Below are 17,203 nucleotides of genomic sequence, written 5' to 3'. Positions count from 1 at the left end.
ATGTGTGAATAAAACACATCCCTTTATCCCTCACAGCCCAGCCTCTCCCTTCCCTTTGATTTTACAGTAAAATCTGAATCCTGTGTTTATTACGTCAGTTTTTTTGCAGTGGAAATTACTATGATGTGGCAAATTGATCTTTATGGCTCAAAGGCTGGATCAAAAAAGAGGAGGAGATGAGCTGTAAAGGAAACAGCTCTCATTTAAATTCAAATATTTGACCATTAGCTTACGTGGGAAGAAGAAGAAGAAAATATGTGAATGGTAAATGTCTGTTCTTTAATTAAAAAAAAAAAAGGGCTCATCAGCCTCTTAATTAGGAGAGCTGTAATATCAAACTCTATAAATTATTTCATGATTGTTTCATCAGGCACTATGGCCCATGTTCAGATAGGCTTTTCGTTAACAAAAGTTCTCGATACCACAGCTGCCATCTTTCATCCTATAGGCCAACCTCTGCCCTTGAGCATGTGCACATAACTCTCATTGTCTTCATCTAACTCTGCATGCTCATAACTGAAGGCACAGTACAGCTATGTGTGCCCTGGGATTTTATGACTCCCGCCAAACACTATCCATTCTGTCCATGCCCCACCCTAGCAATTGCTTCATTTTTTTTCTGGCAAGAAAGTCCCACTTTGACTCAGTCACTGGTCAGTTATCTGGCCTTTCTACAGAGATGAGCACAGGATGGACAGACCATTCTTGCATTGAGAACTTTGAGTTACTCCTTACTGTAAAGATGAACTATCCAGCCCAATCAACATGTATTGTAAACATCCATCTTGTTTCTTTCTCTGAGGTTATAAATAAAAAGTAATACAAGAGGTAATGTGCTTAAGAGTCTAAAAAGGGCCTAACTTACCATATTACACTATCTAAAGTATTTGAGGTAAGGAACACAAAATCAATATAACACTCAATATAGAAAAGTCTTATAAAATGTAATAGTTTAATTGGCATTAAACCAAAACAGTTCCAGAAATGTTATTCCAAAAACCGACAGAAATTAGCAGATAATTATATCTTTTCTATAGCTTTTTTGAAACATCCTTTAAAATTCTATAGGATGATCCAAAAATGTATATAACTGCTATAATATATGGTTGAATTCTACATAGGGGACCATACCACTACACTTCACTTGATGCCTCTACATTGTCCATTCTCATTGTGTTGGTTTAGTGTTAAATGATTTGTTCATAACCTACCACTGACCATGTTGAATACATTTATGGACAATAAAATATTGAAGATAAAGACACTCCCACGTTTCAAAACAGCTATTAGTTTTCCTGATAGAATAGTAAGAATAGCCAAAATTAAGAAGCAGCCTAGCCAGTGTCAGGCAACAGTTACCTAACAACATATTTGGAGCTCTGCTCATGTACAAAGATTTAGAGTGGCCCCAGTTGCCTATCTCACTTTAGCTCCTTGGCACCACTCCAGCAGCAGAAAAGGTTCAGAATTTGGCTAGATCTCAGCAGCTGATAATTTGGCCTTTTGGGGAGTCCTTGGCTGGTGTAGAGCCAGCATAAGTAGCTACACCACCCTCTCCTGGCCTGAACATAAAGGGAATGTGAAAGACAGAAGTACCATGGCTGGAATGCTACTGAGCTCCAGCTATTCTCAGATGACGGATGACACTTTAGGGGCAGGTACCAGCATTCATGGTTTCAATCAGTCTTAAGGGTATTCTAAACTATGCTGGGCCAGTATATCACCAGTTCAAGAAATAGGGAGCTAGCTCCTCTGTGACACCACAACACTGTGCCTAGTGGACACTGGGCTAGTATTTCTAAGAGTACGTCTACACTACCTGCCAGATCGGTGGGCAGCGATCAATCCAGCGAGGGTCGATTTATCGCGTCTAGTCTAGACGCAATAAATCGATCCCCAAGCGCTCTCCTGTCGACTCCTGTACTCCACCACTGTGAGAGGCGCAGGCAGAGTCGACAAGGGAGTGGCAGCAGTTGACTCACCGCGATGAAGACACCACGGTAAGTCGATCTAAGTAAGTCCACTTCAGCTACGTTATTCATGTAACTGAAATTGCGTAACTTAGATCGATACCCTACCCCCCCCCAGTGTAGACAAGGCCTAAGACACTACTATAGTAAGTGAAAATTCAGTAAAGCTGACAGACTCAGGAGAAGATTGAATTTAAAGCAACTGTCCAGCTAACAAACTATCCAATTAGGTCTATATAATAATGAGGACTTGATTTTATACTGATGGGAACTATTTTTTCCACACAACAGGTACAAGCTCTGGGTTGACACCTGTTCTGAAATGTTTGGGGGTTTGGATATCTGTGCTGTCAAAGCTGTACATGGCAAGGATGGAAAGGATTATATTTTTGAGGTAAGATATGCCATACTTGTCAATATAAGCATTTCCTTGTTAAGAGACCTGAGTAAAACCACTTTACATATGATTTAGGCTTCCAACTCAGGTTGTTTGCATGTCAGAGGATGTAGTGTATTTAACAATGTTTAAGTTATAATGCAAGACCACATATCCAAGTTAGGGGCACAGCTTGCTGGAAAATGTAACCATATCATAATGTTTTCTAGTGTCTGAGGAAACGTACACACATTATAAACAAAACCAAATGGAGATGTCCTATTTTCCGAACTCAAACTTTCCTTCCTAAATGGGCCTACCAAGATTACTTTGGAGTAAGATTTGTGGACAGCACTATCCCAAGGGAACCCCAACAAAAGGATATTTTTACATGGAAAGGGAAATTAAGAACCTTGTTTTCACTTTGTGCCTTTTTTTCAGCCTAAAATGCAATTTTCAGGTCTGATACCCCATGAACCATCAATGCTGGAAGACACTGCTGGGCTTTTCAAAATGATATAGGAGTTTCTAGACCTGATGGTTCTTGATCATTTGGCTTACCCCCACCCTGCCCCCCAAAAAGCCATCACAGGTTATTTATCTATGTAGTCCGTTCGGGGGAGTGGCTCCTCCCCCTCCTGATCTGTGGGCGGCCAGTCCGCCCCACTACATCTCCGGGTGTCGCCTGACATGGGGAATCAGCGGGACGACAGGAGACGTGAGCTCGGGCCTGTGATCAGGGCCAAACAACACACACAGTTACGGAGCCCCAGCCGCTGGTTGGGGCGGGGCAGCAAAGAGTCTCAGGCTCAGGCCTGTACTCAGGCTGGGCAGCAAACAGCCAGTTAGCACAGGTCCTTGATCAGAGTGGGGCAGTAGAGTCTAAAGGGCTCAGGCCTGCACTCAGGCTGAGCAGCAAACAGTCGGGCCTCCTAGTTCTGGCAGAGGGCCGACAAGCGCAGGCTTCTTGCCTAAGGGGGGTGGGGAGACTGCCACCCCACGGATTGGGGTGACAGGTGGGATGCAGGCCCACCCACTCCACTGTGTCCTGGCCCAGGGCCCTAGCAGTGGCAGCAGTGTACTTCCGGTCCCGTCCACTGACTTCCAGCAGGAGGGTTGAGCGTGGTGTAGCTCCATCCATCAGAGTTCAATGAGGGGCTCCTCCCCCTCTGGGTCTGTGGGTGGCCAATCCACCCCACTACAATCTAACAACGCAGGATGCTTTCAGCATCTGAGGACAGTCTGTCCCTAGGATCCCAGTTCCATTTTACTCAAATCCCCCCAAGTCAGGTTCTGATTTTGCAAAAACAAAAGCAAGAGTGGTTTTATCCAAGCCACCAAAGTACACTGGTATGCCAGAGACAGGTTCTGGTTTGTCCTCTCATGGATCATGGTATCCATTTCTAAATAAAACCAAAAGTTTTGGTTCTTTTATGTTCTGCTTGTGAGATTCCAAAAGAAGAAAATACATATAGCTGCTTACAAATGCAATTAAAATTCATTTGTCATCACTGTCGAGTGCTAAACACCCACGACTCCCACTGACATCAGTAGTAGTTGAGGGAACTCAGAAGCTCGCAGGATCAAACTCCGTGCTGTACTCCTCAAAAATTAGAGTTCGTCAGTAGTAGCTCCCTCACATCTTGAAGAATGTGAGCTGTAGAGATCCTGTTTCCTCGGACAACATGCCTGGCTACATCAAAACAACTCTATACACATCCAGCAGGATGAAAGCCATTCCATTCTAACCCCTTATTTTCACTCCCTCGTATACTGCAACTCTCTCTGAAATATTCCCTGTTTAGTTGAAGTCTTCCATGCTTGTTTTCAGCAATAATTTCAATTTTTGTTAAGTTTCTATAAAGCTGGTTAAGCTGGGTGATTGTAAGCATGTGGAAGTTTTCCCTTTTTTAAAAAAATCTCCTTTTTGGTCCTTTTTCTGCTAATTCAAAATAGAGGATAATGCTTGAAATTACAATTTACCATGGACTTAGAGCACAATCTTCCAAGGTTCTGAGCAACACCTGCAAAATAGTAAGCACCTTCCAACTCCCACTGAAGTTAGCATGCGCTCAGTAACTTTCTAGATGAGGACCAGTGCTTGTCACAGGTCTGAAAAATGTTTTCACTGATTAAAAAAAAGTTGTGAATGAAAATGTCATAACAGACACGCACTATACTTCATTTTTCTTCCTCCTTTTGAGCACTTGCCCTGGCCATCTGCACCAGATATACTCCTGTTTTTAGAAAAAATTCTAATCAATTGTAGTGGGCCTACTTAAGGACCATTTAAAAATATAATACATAATAGACACTGCACTGAAATTATAGAACTGATAGAAGTATGGTAATTCTTTGCTACTCTACAGAGTCAGCTGAATTGTTTTGGAAACAGTGACACATTCATGAGCATGGATTGTTAAAAGTTTTATTATCCATTGAGATGTAGAACTGCTCTAGAAGTTCAGATTCATGACATATGTAAAAATCTGTGATTTCGTATAAACATGTAGTGATTGATATTAAAAAGTCAAAATTTACTGCACAGTTGTTCTGAGATATCACAAAGATTGCCTACTTTAAGATGGGGGAAACTTGTGGTGTCTCAGATATGGTTTGGTAACAGAGGGTAAATGCTGACTTTTTAAACGTCAAGCTGTATAAACACACTTGTACCCAATACAGTAAGATGATACAAATGCTGACTTTTAAAAATAGTAGACCACAGCACAATGCGCACACAATGTAGGAACACTTAAGTCAAATACAGATGCAATGTTAGGACCCCTTCAACAAACACATCCTCTCAGACAGGAGGACTGGGTCCTTTGTAAATACATGCTTTCTGTCTAGGCCAGGGGTTCTCAAACTGGGGATCAGGACCCCTCAGGGGGTCGTGAGCTGTCAGCCTTAACCCCAAACCCTGCTTTTCCTCCAGCATTTATAATGGTGTTAAATATATAAAAATGTGGTTTTAATTTATAGGGGGGGGGTCGCACTCAGAGGCTTGCTATGTGAAAGGGGTCACCAGGACAAAAGTTTGAGAACCACTGGTCTAGGCAGATACCCTCTATATAATACAAGGTTCATGATTTGGGACATACATAAGCAGAGACTCACAATATCAGGATACTCATGGTACTTAGATACTATGTGCATTACCTCTAGACTTACGCTGAAAGAAAAGTAACTCTAAATTATTATTATAATTGTATGTCTTATGAAAATAACACTAGCTCTGGCCTGTGAAAGCTGATTACCCAATTTCATATTGCCCATCACTTTTCATTTTATATGCTGTTATCATTAATCATATTCCCCTGGTAATTTAGCTGGTCTATTTTGTGCTGTGGATGGTCATTTCAGATTTCCGTGATTTAAAGCTCTGCTTCTTTTCAGTCCTCAAAGTCTTTAAGCCATAGACAGTACCAGAATCAGTTACAAAGTGCTGACACCATATTATGTCTCATGAACTTAATGTTCTAGCTGTACTTTTAAAGCACCTTTTCTAAAGAGATCCATTACTTATGATTTAGTCCAGTGCATGCTCACTGTATGCAAGTGTTATTTGTTTGATATTTTATCCAAGTCTAAAGAAGGCTAAGCTATTCTTCATTGTTCTGAAATAGTTTTCTCTTATACATGTAGGTGGATTGAATGTGGTTCTCCTGTTGTTTGGCACATTTTCCATAACAACCAGCTAATTATTTGCATTTTAAAGCCTCCTAACTGGGCATGTAATATTACTAGCATACTTGTTCTGTACCAATGATGTGAGTGATCATATATAATATGGAAGTATTTTTGAAATACACTGAATTCATAAAGACAGAAATATGTCATAAGTGCTAAGCAACACTGAAGCAAATTTACAGACACTTAGCATCTTGGAGTAAGAAATAAGTCTTTTTCTGAAAAAGAAAAATCTACAGCCCCTCATCTTCAAATATTAGCCTCTTGTAGAGTTTTTCCTCATGGGGTTTCATGTTTTGCTTTGACATGTTAATAAATGGTTTTCAATGTCTTTGGCTATCAACAATTACAGTTTAAAATACAGATTTCTAGATATATAGGTTTCTGGGTTAGGTCAAATGTCTCACCAGCAGCACCTCCTCCTCTCCATGCAGACAGACAGTCACTCCTTTTTAACCAACCCTCCTGGAGGATTTTTCCCCTGGCTTGGAAGGTGCTGCTTGCTGAGACCAGTACAATTATTATTCCTTAGCACTTACTGAGTAGAAAAGATTAACATTGGAGCAGCTCCTATTCCTTCCTCATATCACTGATCAAGAATGGCATCAATTAATGTTTTGTGACTGGCTGGCTAACAATAGTGGTGTCTCTAGTTGTTCTCTGGCAGTGGTGACCTTGACTGCCACTGGTGTTGCAGGACTACACTGCATCTATCATGCTATACCCCCACCCCCTTCTTCAGGGCTCCTCGCAGAGAATATGGATTGTTTGTTTTGCGGCCCTTTGTAAGTGAAACACCCGCTCTTCCATCAGCTCAAAAATGCTATTCTCTGGGTTTGGCAGTCACTTCTGTCTCTCCCTCAGCATCTGTACAAACAACATTCCATTAGAAGCATTATTCCCTGTGGTTACAGAGATCTGTCCCCAGAATAAAAAATGCTGAATTTGTGTCCTGTCTCAGGAGCAGGCGCTCTCTTTGGAAGAGGCTGATGTAACCACTAATTAAGAGTGGACAGCAAACCATTCCAGCTGTCTCTGGGTGCCTAAATCAGTTAATCTCTGCAGCTGCACTGCTCTTGAAACTAAGGGGTGGCACTCATCTACTTTGCCATATCCTGACACACTTAGTGGAGTGGTACTCTTCAAAACCTGGCATGTACTCCTATGTCTGTGACTCAGCATTACAGCTAGTTACATTTTGGGAAAATTTGATTTTTTTTCTAGTGAAAAATATCAAAATTTGGTGATGAAAATGTGGGGAGAAGTTTGGCAAAACTTCCTCAAATCCTCTTTACCCACAATTTTCTCAAATTTAAAAAAAAATAATTTTGATGAAAAACATACCTTTTTTGCTTTTGAGCAAGCTCTATTGCAGCATCCATTTTTTAAGGATGTGTGTGTGCCCATTGTGTTTTGCATGCGTTCTCCGGAGAAAAAAATTAGACCTAAAAGTCTGAGGGCAGAAATGACAGTAAGTTGAAACAATGTTCTATCCTTGGCATGTGCAACAAATGCAGTTATGACCCCTTGAAATCAGAGCTGGTTGAAATGTGGGGTTTCCAGGTTGCAAGAAATTTTGATATTTCAAAATTTCTCATAAACTAGAAATCCAAAAAAAATGTTAGTTGCGGAAACATTGACACATTGTGTTTCCGAAACTAGCTATGCTCCCCAAGACCAACAGCTATAGACTGTAATTGACATTCTTGTAAGGTTCACCACCACTATTAGGAGTATCAATTTCAGTCAGCAGCTGCCAGTTTTTGCAGCTCTGGGGCAGCCCACAATGTGGACTGCTCTTATACCAGAGGCCCAGGGCTTCCAGACTCTCAGACTAGCTGGCTACCTGCATGGTGGGGCTGTCCTGGAGCCACAGACCCTTCTGACTTCTTTGACAAGGTAACTGGTTTGGTGAATGGGGGAGTGTGGTGGACTTCAGCAGGGCTTTTGACACAGTCCCACACAGGGCTGGATTACCCAGACTAAGCACATGCAGACTAAGCACATGCTTAGGGCACAAGCAAAGCAGGGGGCACCAAAAAAAAATGAGATTTTTTGGGAAAAAAATTGATATTTGATATTTAAAAAAAAGCATCGAAGTAGTCATCATGGGAAAAATCAGAACTTTGTTATTACTTATCCCCACCTAAACTAGGGGGGCGTCCTACTTACGTAGATCGAAATAATGCGAGGAAATCAGAGACTGTAACTGACATCCTACTCCTGGTGATAAAACAGACATTGTTCTAGAAGGTGTGAATGTGTCAGACACTGAACCTGCTCATGCTGTAAATAATAGGAGAAAAGATCCTGGTATGTGGGTTGATTTCAGTACCGATGATGTAGCTTACTGGATAGATCGTAGACCAAATGACTGTCAACACCACACTGGGCCATTTGAGAAATCACGTCGGACTTTTACCAATGGCAAACAAACAAGATATTGTCCACAAAAAATATTTTTAGGCATGAAAGCGAATGGTGAGAAGTATACTCGAGAATGGCTACTGTATTCACCATCAACAGGGTCTGTGTACTGTTTTGTTTGCAAACTTTTTGCATATAAACCTTCAACATCCCGGTTTGCTACAGATGGATTTAGTGACTGGCGGAATACTGTTTTAATTGAACAACATGCAAATAGCACTACTCACAGAGATTCAATGTTGACATATTTAAATCGAAGACAGGGCTTTGGATCGACACAAAAATTGGAAGAACAAATTAAAGGGGAGCATGAATACTGGCAACATGTCTTGCAGCATGTTATAGCTGTTATTCAAACATTGGCTGAACGTGGTCTGCCTTTCCGGGGATCAAATGACACATTTGGATCATTGCAGAATGGAAATTTCTTGGGATTGTTGGAGCTTGTGGCTCAGTTTGACCCATTTTTAGCAGACCATATCTCAAAATATGGGAATGCTGGCAAAGGTAACCCAACATACTTATCCAAGACAATATGTGATGAACTCATTGGTCTAATGAGAGACAAAGTTCATTCAGCTATTGTGGATGAAATAAGTACTGCTGGGTACTTCCGTTTATCTGTCGACTCTACACCTGATCTGTCACATATTGATCAATTGAGTATTGTACTAAGATATGTGTCTCCCACAGATGGAAAACCAGTTGAACGATTTATAACATTCCTCAATTTGAAAAGCCACACTGGTGAAGAAATGGCAAATCAAGTACTGCATTATCTGTGCCAAGTTTACAAAATAGATTTCTCAAAGTGCAGAGGTCAGTCTTATGACAATGCTGCCAACATGTCAGGGCATTTTCAAGGAATGCAGAAGAAGCTTTTAGAACAGAACAAATATGCCATATTCATACCATGTGCTGCACACTCTCTCAATCTTGTTGGCTGCAGTGCTGTTGATTGTTGTCTGGTGGCAGTAAAGTTTTTCTCAACAGTCCAGTTACTTTATACATTTTTCTCTGCCTCAACACACCGATGGGCAGTTCTTAAAACATATTTGGGCAATGATCGTGTGTTGAAATCTCTTTCTAATACTCGCTGGGAGGCACATGCAGTGGCAACAAGTGCAATTCTGGAGTCCGACTGAAAGATTGTGGATGCTTTGGAAAGTATAGCTGAAGAGCAATCACAAAAGGGAGAAACTATACGAGAGGCAGAAAACATTGCAAACAAAATGCAAGAACTAGAGTTTGTATTCATGTTGACCATGTGGAATGAAATTTTACAACACTTTTACCACACAAGTCAAGCTCTTCAAGAAAAAGAATTGGATTTGAAAACATGTGCAGATCTCTGTCAATCATTAGCAGACCACTTACACACTTTGAGGAATGATTTCAAAAGATTTGAAGACATATCAAAAGATATCTTGCCTGATACTAATTACAAAGAAGCACAGTCCCACAAGCGAATCAGGAAAAAACAAGCAAACGTGAGCAGTACAACAGAAACAGCATTGAATCCTAGAGACAAATTTCGCATATCTACTTACTACACTATAATTGATACATTTGAAGCTCACATGATGAGGACAGGTGAAGTATACAAAGAAGTATCAAGTAGATTTTCTTTTCTAAATGATATGGACTTATCTGATGAACAATATTCACAGGGTTCCCAAAAGCTAGTTGACTCATACCCTGTTGACTTGAACATGAATCTCTGTGGAGAAGTACGGCAGTTCCACTGTTATATGCACGCAAAGTTTAATGAAACAGTAAAAATGAAATTCAGTCACATTGATCTTCATGACACAATATTGAAAGACGGAATACAATGTGTATTTCCAAATGTAGAGATCGCACTACGTATTTTTCTAACATTGATGATTACTAACTGCTCCGCAGAACGCTCTTTTTCTCAGCTGAAAAGAATAAAAAACCCTCAGAGAACAACAGTGTGTCAAGACAGACTTGATTCACTTTCCCTATTGTGTATGGAAGCGGACCTGCTCCGTTGAGTCAGCTTCGATGAACTTATCCAGAATTTTGCAAATCAGAAAATCTAGAAAGAAGCTATTTTAATTTCAGCATACCATGTAAGTTTTGTGTCATTTCGAAAAATAAAATGTTATTTTATGGTATAGTATTGCTTTTATTTTGAATTATGTATGGGGGGCACCATAATCTTTTCACTGCTTAGGGCCTCTAAAGGTCTTAATCCGGCCCTGGTCCCACATGACATTCTGATAAATAAGCTGGAGAAATGTGGGCTTGGCAGAACTACCATTAATTGGATATATAATTGGTTAAACAACTGCAAACAAAGAATAACTATTAATAGAATGATGTCAGTTTGGAGGGAGGTCTCAGTGGGTTTCCACAGGGATATATTCTGGGTCTGGTGTTTAACATCTTTTTTAATGACCTAGATGTAGGAATAGAGAGCATCCTGATCAAATTTCCAGATGACACAAAGCTGGGCAGGGGTTGCCAACACTTTGGAGGATAGAGCTAAAATTCAGAGGTATCTTGATAAATTGGAGAACTGAGCTATAAACAACAAAATGAAATTCAACAAAAGACAAATATAAGGTGCTACGCTTAAGGAAGATAAACCAAATGCCCAAATACAGAATGGGGGATAACTGGCTTGGCAGTTGCCATGCTGTTGCAAAAAAAAAAAAAATGCAATTTTAGGTTGCATACAACTCACAGGAGGTGATAGTATTGCTCTACTCAGCGCTGGTTAGGCTTCAGCTGGAGTACTGTGTCCCATTTTGGTCAGCAATGTATAGAAAGGATGTAGAGAGACTGGAAAGGATCCAGAGGCGATTGACAAAAATGATCAAAGAGATGAAATGCAAGCCATATGAGCAAAGACTGAAGGAAATGGGTGTGTTTAGTTCAGAAAAGAGGAGATTAAGGGGGGACATGATAGCAGTTTTCAAATACTTGAAAGGCTGCCATTAAAAAGGTAGAAAAGTTGTTCTCTCTTGCCACAGAGAGTAGGACAAGAGTCAAGGGGTACAAACTACAGCATAGCAGATTTAGATTAAATATCAGGAAAAACTTCCTAACTGTAAGAACAGTAGGACAATGGAACAGACTGCTTCGGGAGGTTGCGAAAGCTCCTTCACTGGAGGTTTACAAAAGGAGGCTGGATAGCCATCTGCGTTAGATGGTTTAGACACAACAAATCCTGTATATTGGCAGGGGGTTAGACTAGAGGACACTTGTGGTCCCTTTTAACCCTATGATTCTAAGTCCATCAGAGGACCTTCTTGCTCCATGGCAGGGAGGCTAGAAGTCCTGAGTGTGCCAGTTCAAGTCACACAGCTGCGGACATGGGGCTTGCAAGGCTTTCAGCTTCTAGCTCCATGGCAGGGAACCTGGAAGCCCTGGAATGGTGGGGCTGTAACTGGAGCCAGGGACCCAGGCAGTCCACATGATGGGGCTACCCTGGAGCCCTGGGCCCTGGAAACCCTGACTTCCCCAGCAGTTTGCCACGCAGGCCGTCAGGGAACCAGGTAAGTCCAATAGAAACTTGCCTGTCATTTGATGAAAGTTCATCGCACCCAACTCCCTTTCACAAGATATTTCAGGTTCAAAAAGTGGCATTTTCCTACCAGCTCTACTTGAAACTCTGATTATGATCCCTACTACTCTTTTAGTAGGGGGTCTTTATGAGCATTCTTTGCCTAACTGTTAAAAGTTCTCTAGAACATTCCTACATTTTTTGAAAGAAAAGAGTAGCTACATCTTTACTATGTTGTAGCCATTCCTTTTTGCTACCACTGCTATTTCTGATTAATTCTAGCTGGCTTTTCCAGCAGAAAGGTATCATTCTGAATATCTGTGGCAACCCATGTCCTAGGGCAGGGGCAGGTAAACTTTTTGGCTTGAGGGCCACATCGGGTTTCTGAAATTGTATGGAGGGCTGGTTAGGGGAGGCTGTGGCCCTGACCCCTATCCGAACCCCCCTTCTCGCCCCCTGATGGCTCCGCCGGGACTCCTGCCCCATCCACTCCTCCCTGTCCCCTGACTGCCCCCCACCGCCCCATCCAACCCCTCCTCTCATTCCTGACTGCCCCCCGGGACCCCTGCCCCATCCAACCCCCCCCCTTCCTGACTGCCCCCTGGGAACCCCTGCCCCTATTCAATCCCCCTGTTCCCTGTCCTCTGACCACCCTGACCCCTATCCACACCCCCACCCCCTGACCACCACCCCGAACTCCCCTGCCCCCTTACCGCACTGCCTGGAGCACTGGTGGCTGGCGGCGCTACAGCTGCGCTGCCCAGAGCACCAGCACAGGCAGCTGCGCCGCCCGGCTGGAGCCAGCCATGCCACCGTGCAGCACAGAGCACCGGGTCAGGCGAGGCTCTTCAGCTGCGCTGCCCGGGAAGAACTCGCAGCCCAGAGCATTGCGCCAGTGGCACAGTGAGCTGAGGCTGCGGGGGAGGGGGAACAACAGGGGAGGGAGCCTCCCGGGCTGGGCAGGAGTGTCCCAGGGCCGGATGTGGCCCGCGGGCCATAGTTTGCCCACCTCTGCCATAGGGACAGAATAGTATTCTACAGACCATTGTATTTAAAAAGTAGCTGGCTATGTGCTAGGGCAAAAGGAAGCCTTGGCAGATTTACTTTCATACTGCAAAGGACTGTGTCTGTAAAGTCAAAGTCCTATTAGAGAGTAATGAAGCTAATTAAAGAATCACTTAGCTAGAAGAATTGGTTGTCAGGTTTATCAGCAGGAAAGCCAAGTAATTATTCTGTGCAGCTATCAGAGCTGTTCATTTAGTTTCTGTTCTTTTCACCTCAATTTGAATATTCAGCTGCCATCACCATTACACCAAAGACATGCTATAGAAATATGAATGAATTTTATGAATTCAACATTTAGCTTTAACTGTCTCACAAGTTCATGCTAATAAAACATCTAATTAATGTCCATTTGCAGGGTTCAACTTCTTTTCATACTTATAATATAATAGATAGAATGACAAATGTAAAAAAAAAGGCTTCTCTAGTTTTAACACACTGTTGCACAGCAGCAAGAGTTGATACTTTGAACACTGCTTTGCATTGCAGAGTACTAGTGAGTGCCATCTCTCCACAGTTCATTCTTGGAAAACCAAAACTGGAAGAAGCTACACAAGATGCTCTTATAATAGTGGTACAAGAACCCGAATTAGATAGAATCCTTTACATTGGCCCCACAGCTCAGAGGCATCCTCCTGATTTGTACTTAATACTGAATTGGTTTGTGGAATTTTACTGATACCTACCCTAAAATCAGTCTACAGGATCTTCTTCCCTCCAGAAACCAGCTTCCTACCTGTAGATCTATAAACCACAGGCTTTGATAACCTTTCAGATTTCATTCAGAATATTTTTGGCAGCTTTAAGCAGGTAGGAGTCTTATGGCTTTTCTACATAGGGAGTTAGTGCGGAATAGTTTGTGCACTTTAAATTCATGCTCTAGCTTACACCACACTAATTTCCCAGTGTAGACATGCCCTTAAAAATAGATAAAATTCGTTATCAGTTTCACCATCTGTAAAATGGAGATGATACTGACCTCCTTCATAAAGAGCTTTGAGACCTATTGATGAAAAGCAGTATATAAGATGTAGCTGTTATTATATATAACTCATATTAGATAGAGGTTTTTATTTTACAAGTGTTATAACTTTTTAATTTGAAACAGATTTCTAAAGATGTGCTCCCAGGTGCCAATAAATTTACCTACAGGTTTAGTGAGTTTGCTCTTTGGAGCACAGACATGGAAAAAATACAGTATACTAATGCAGTGATGGATCATCGACCCTAAGTGCATTATCTTTTACAGATTTCCTACAAAAGTGCTAGAGATTCCTTGCTCAGGGTGGCCCCTGGAGTGCAAGCCAATGTGAAGGGGAGAAACTAAGGTCATGGTCCTATTGGCGCATGGAGGAAAGCAGGCTGCATAATTTTAAGGAACAATGAATCTTATATACTCAGGACCTGAGGGAGGAATTGTGCCCATAGGGAAATACAGTTCTGCACCATCCCAAGAACGCTCCAGATTAAGGACACAATCTGGCCCTAAAAAGATGGTCCCTAAATATAATACCAAATCCACTATTCCCTCATTCCTGTCAACGTTATCATGGGATTGCATCTGTCTAAATAGTTTCAAATATGGATAATCAGGCAGCAAGATATTTTTAGGTTCACTTAAAATATTTTTAAACAAATTTCAAATTATCTGCTTTTAGAAAATACCAGCACCAATAAAGTTTAGGATTCTTTACATTTTATCTAAAAGATAAACAATATTTAAGGTATTGTTTTTACAATGTAGTTTGCCCCAATTCACCATTTGTATCCCAAGATACAACAGAATATGGCCAATGTGAATCAGTGTAACTGTGTGAAAATTAAAGAAATCTTTTTTAATCTAGTGTCTGCTATGCAGTTGTGGTCAAAGAAATGGAGTAAGCAGGACTGATACAACAGATTCTTTGGTTAGTTGGCTAGACTAATGGTTTACTGGTAGCTCACCACTTTTCTAATTTCAAACACATCAACCAACCACAGTGCAATAGTTGGATTATTCTCCTTCTGTTTCCCATGTGGTTTCTTTGCCACACTAATTATACATTCCAAAAGGCTGTATTCACCAGTGATGGGCTTCCTTTTTCATTAACTTTTTATTATATTTTTAGATAAAGATACAACAAACATATGTTATGTAGTAAAATAAATACAGTGACTGCAAACCATCATTAGCTAGTGAACTAGAAATTCACAGTGTCCAGTAACTACTTCACATGATTTATTGATATGGGTCTAATTACATCATATCATAAGTACTTATCTTATACCCCAACTGGCTATACATCAGCTGTTGGGAAAGTTGTGGCTAAGGTGACCAGATAGCAAGTGTGAAAAATCAGGACAGGAGATGGGGGGTAATAGTTGCCTATATAAGACAAAGCCCCGAATATCGGGACTGCCCCTATATAATCGGGACATCTGGTCACCCTAGTTGTGGCAAATGCTCCCTATATTCAATGCCCTCAGCAATTTTGGCTATAGTAAGGCAATATATCAATTAATGCATCAGGAGACAAACAGCCAAAACACAGTGCTGTACGCAGTACCTGTGTAAAATGTAACTTGGAAAAAACAGCTAGCAGCAGCTGCTGGAAACACTATTCAGTTTAGAATATGTTCAGCCAATTTAGGCTTTTAAAAAAAATGCAGTGCTTTTAATTATTTCATTGGTAGAGTGCTAAGTCACTTGCTGTTGTACTGAAAAGCTTTAGGGGTACAGCCTAGCTATATTTTTCTCCCATGGACACTGAGATTAAGCTCAGTTATTTTTCTAACTTAGTTGATATTGCTCCAAACTCAGTACATAGTATTGGACAAAATAAGGCATACAAATCTTAATATCAAAATATAATGTAAGGAATACCGAATGGTACTCCTGTACATGGTACATCAGTTCTTCTTTCCTTAACCCCATCTGATTTAGAAAATCTCATTGAGTAAGTCATTAAATAGAGAGAGTCACAAGTATAGGTGCTGACTCTGTGGGTTCTCCAGTCCTTGAGCACCCACAGGAAAAAAATTAACGGGTGCTTATCATCCACTGCCAGCCAGCTCCCCCCGTTCTTCCCCTTTCCCCCCCCCTCGCACGTCCCGCCCACTGGTGGCCCCACTGCTCAACTGCTCCCTCTCCCTCCCAGCACCTTCTCCCTCCCGTGATCAGCTGTTCCGGGGCGTGCAGGAGGAGCAGGGGCAGAGTGTGCTCAGAGGAGGGGGCAGAACTAGGCAGGAAGAGGCAGGGTGGGGGGTTGGAAGAAGGGGTGGAGTAAGGGTTGAGCCTGTAGTCACAAGTTTAACATGGCCTGCAATTAACAGATCAAAAATGATCCAGGAGTAATTTGCAGCCCTAAATTAGGTAGTTAGGGATCTAAATGTATGCATCTGTGGTATATACTGCACCCACAATTTTCTGTCAGAATTGCATTGCGGCAGCAAAATTCCAATTGCTGTATTGTTTGAGACCTGGCCAAAAATCAGGAGCATATTTATCACCTACCATGGAAATATATCAGTTGATACCATATTTTAGCTCAGTAAAAGAAACCAGATCCAGCTGTAAAACTTGTTTGCCCAGTTGATAAGGCTGTATCCCCACTTTGAACTTCAGGGTACAAGTGTGGGGGCCTGCATGAGGACTTCTAAGCTTAACTACCAGCTTAGTTCTGGTCCGCTGCCACCATTCCCTTCCCTGGGAAGCTTTGAGAAACCTTTCACCAATTCCCTGGTGAATACAGATCCAAACCCCTTGGATCTTAAAACAAGGAGAAATTGACCCTTCCCCCCTCCTTCCTTTCACCAACTCCTGGTGAATACAGATCCAAACCCCTTGGATCTTAAAACAAGGAGAAATTGACCCTTCCCACCCCTCCTTCCTTTCACCAACTCCCGGTGAATACAGATCCAACTCCCTTCGATCTAAAAACAAGGAAAAATCAATCAGGTTCTTAAAAAGAAGGCTTTTAATGAAAGAAAAAGGTAAAAATCATCTCTGTAAAATCAGTATGGAAAATAACTTTACAGGGTAATCAAACTTAAAGAGCTCAGAGGACCCCCCTCTAGCCCAGGTTCAAAGTATAGCAAACAAAGATAAACACTCTAGTAAAAGGTACATTTACAAGTTGAGAAAACAAAGTAAAACTAAGA

At 41.6% G+C, this 17,203-nt stretch overlaps 1 protein-coding gene across 1 annotated transcript in view; it reads left to right on the top strand.

The window, feature by feature from the left end:
- The window catches only part of SYN2 (synapsin II), a 204,316-nt gene that overhangs the window by 138,217 nt on the left and 48,896 nt on the right, over positions 1–17,203 (top strand). The window contains 2 exon segments of the mRNA XM_026656697.1: positions 248–270; positions 2,201–2,364. Of these exon segments, the coding sequence (XP_026512482.1) occupies positions 248–270; positions 2,201–2,364 (187 nt within the window).

This window comes from Terrapene carolina, unplaced genomic scaffold (genome assembly GCF_002925995.2).
Source record: "Terrapene carolina triunguis isolate 2854851 unplaced genomic scaffold, T_m_triunguis-2.0 Scaffold232, whole genome shotgun sequence".
NCBI lineage: Eukaryota > Metazoa > Chordata > Testudines > Emydidae > Terrapene > Terrapene triunguis.
This window is presented reverse-complemented; position numbering and strand designations above follow the sequence as displayed.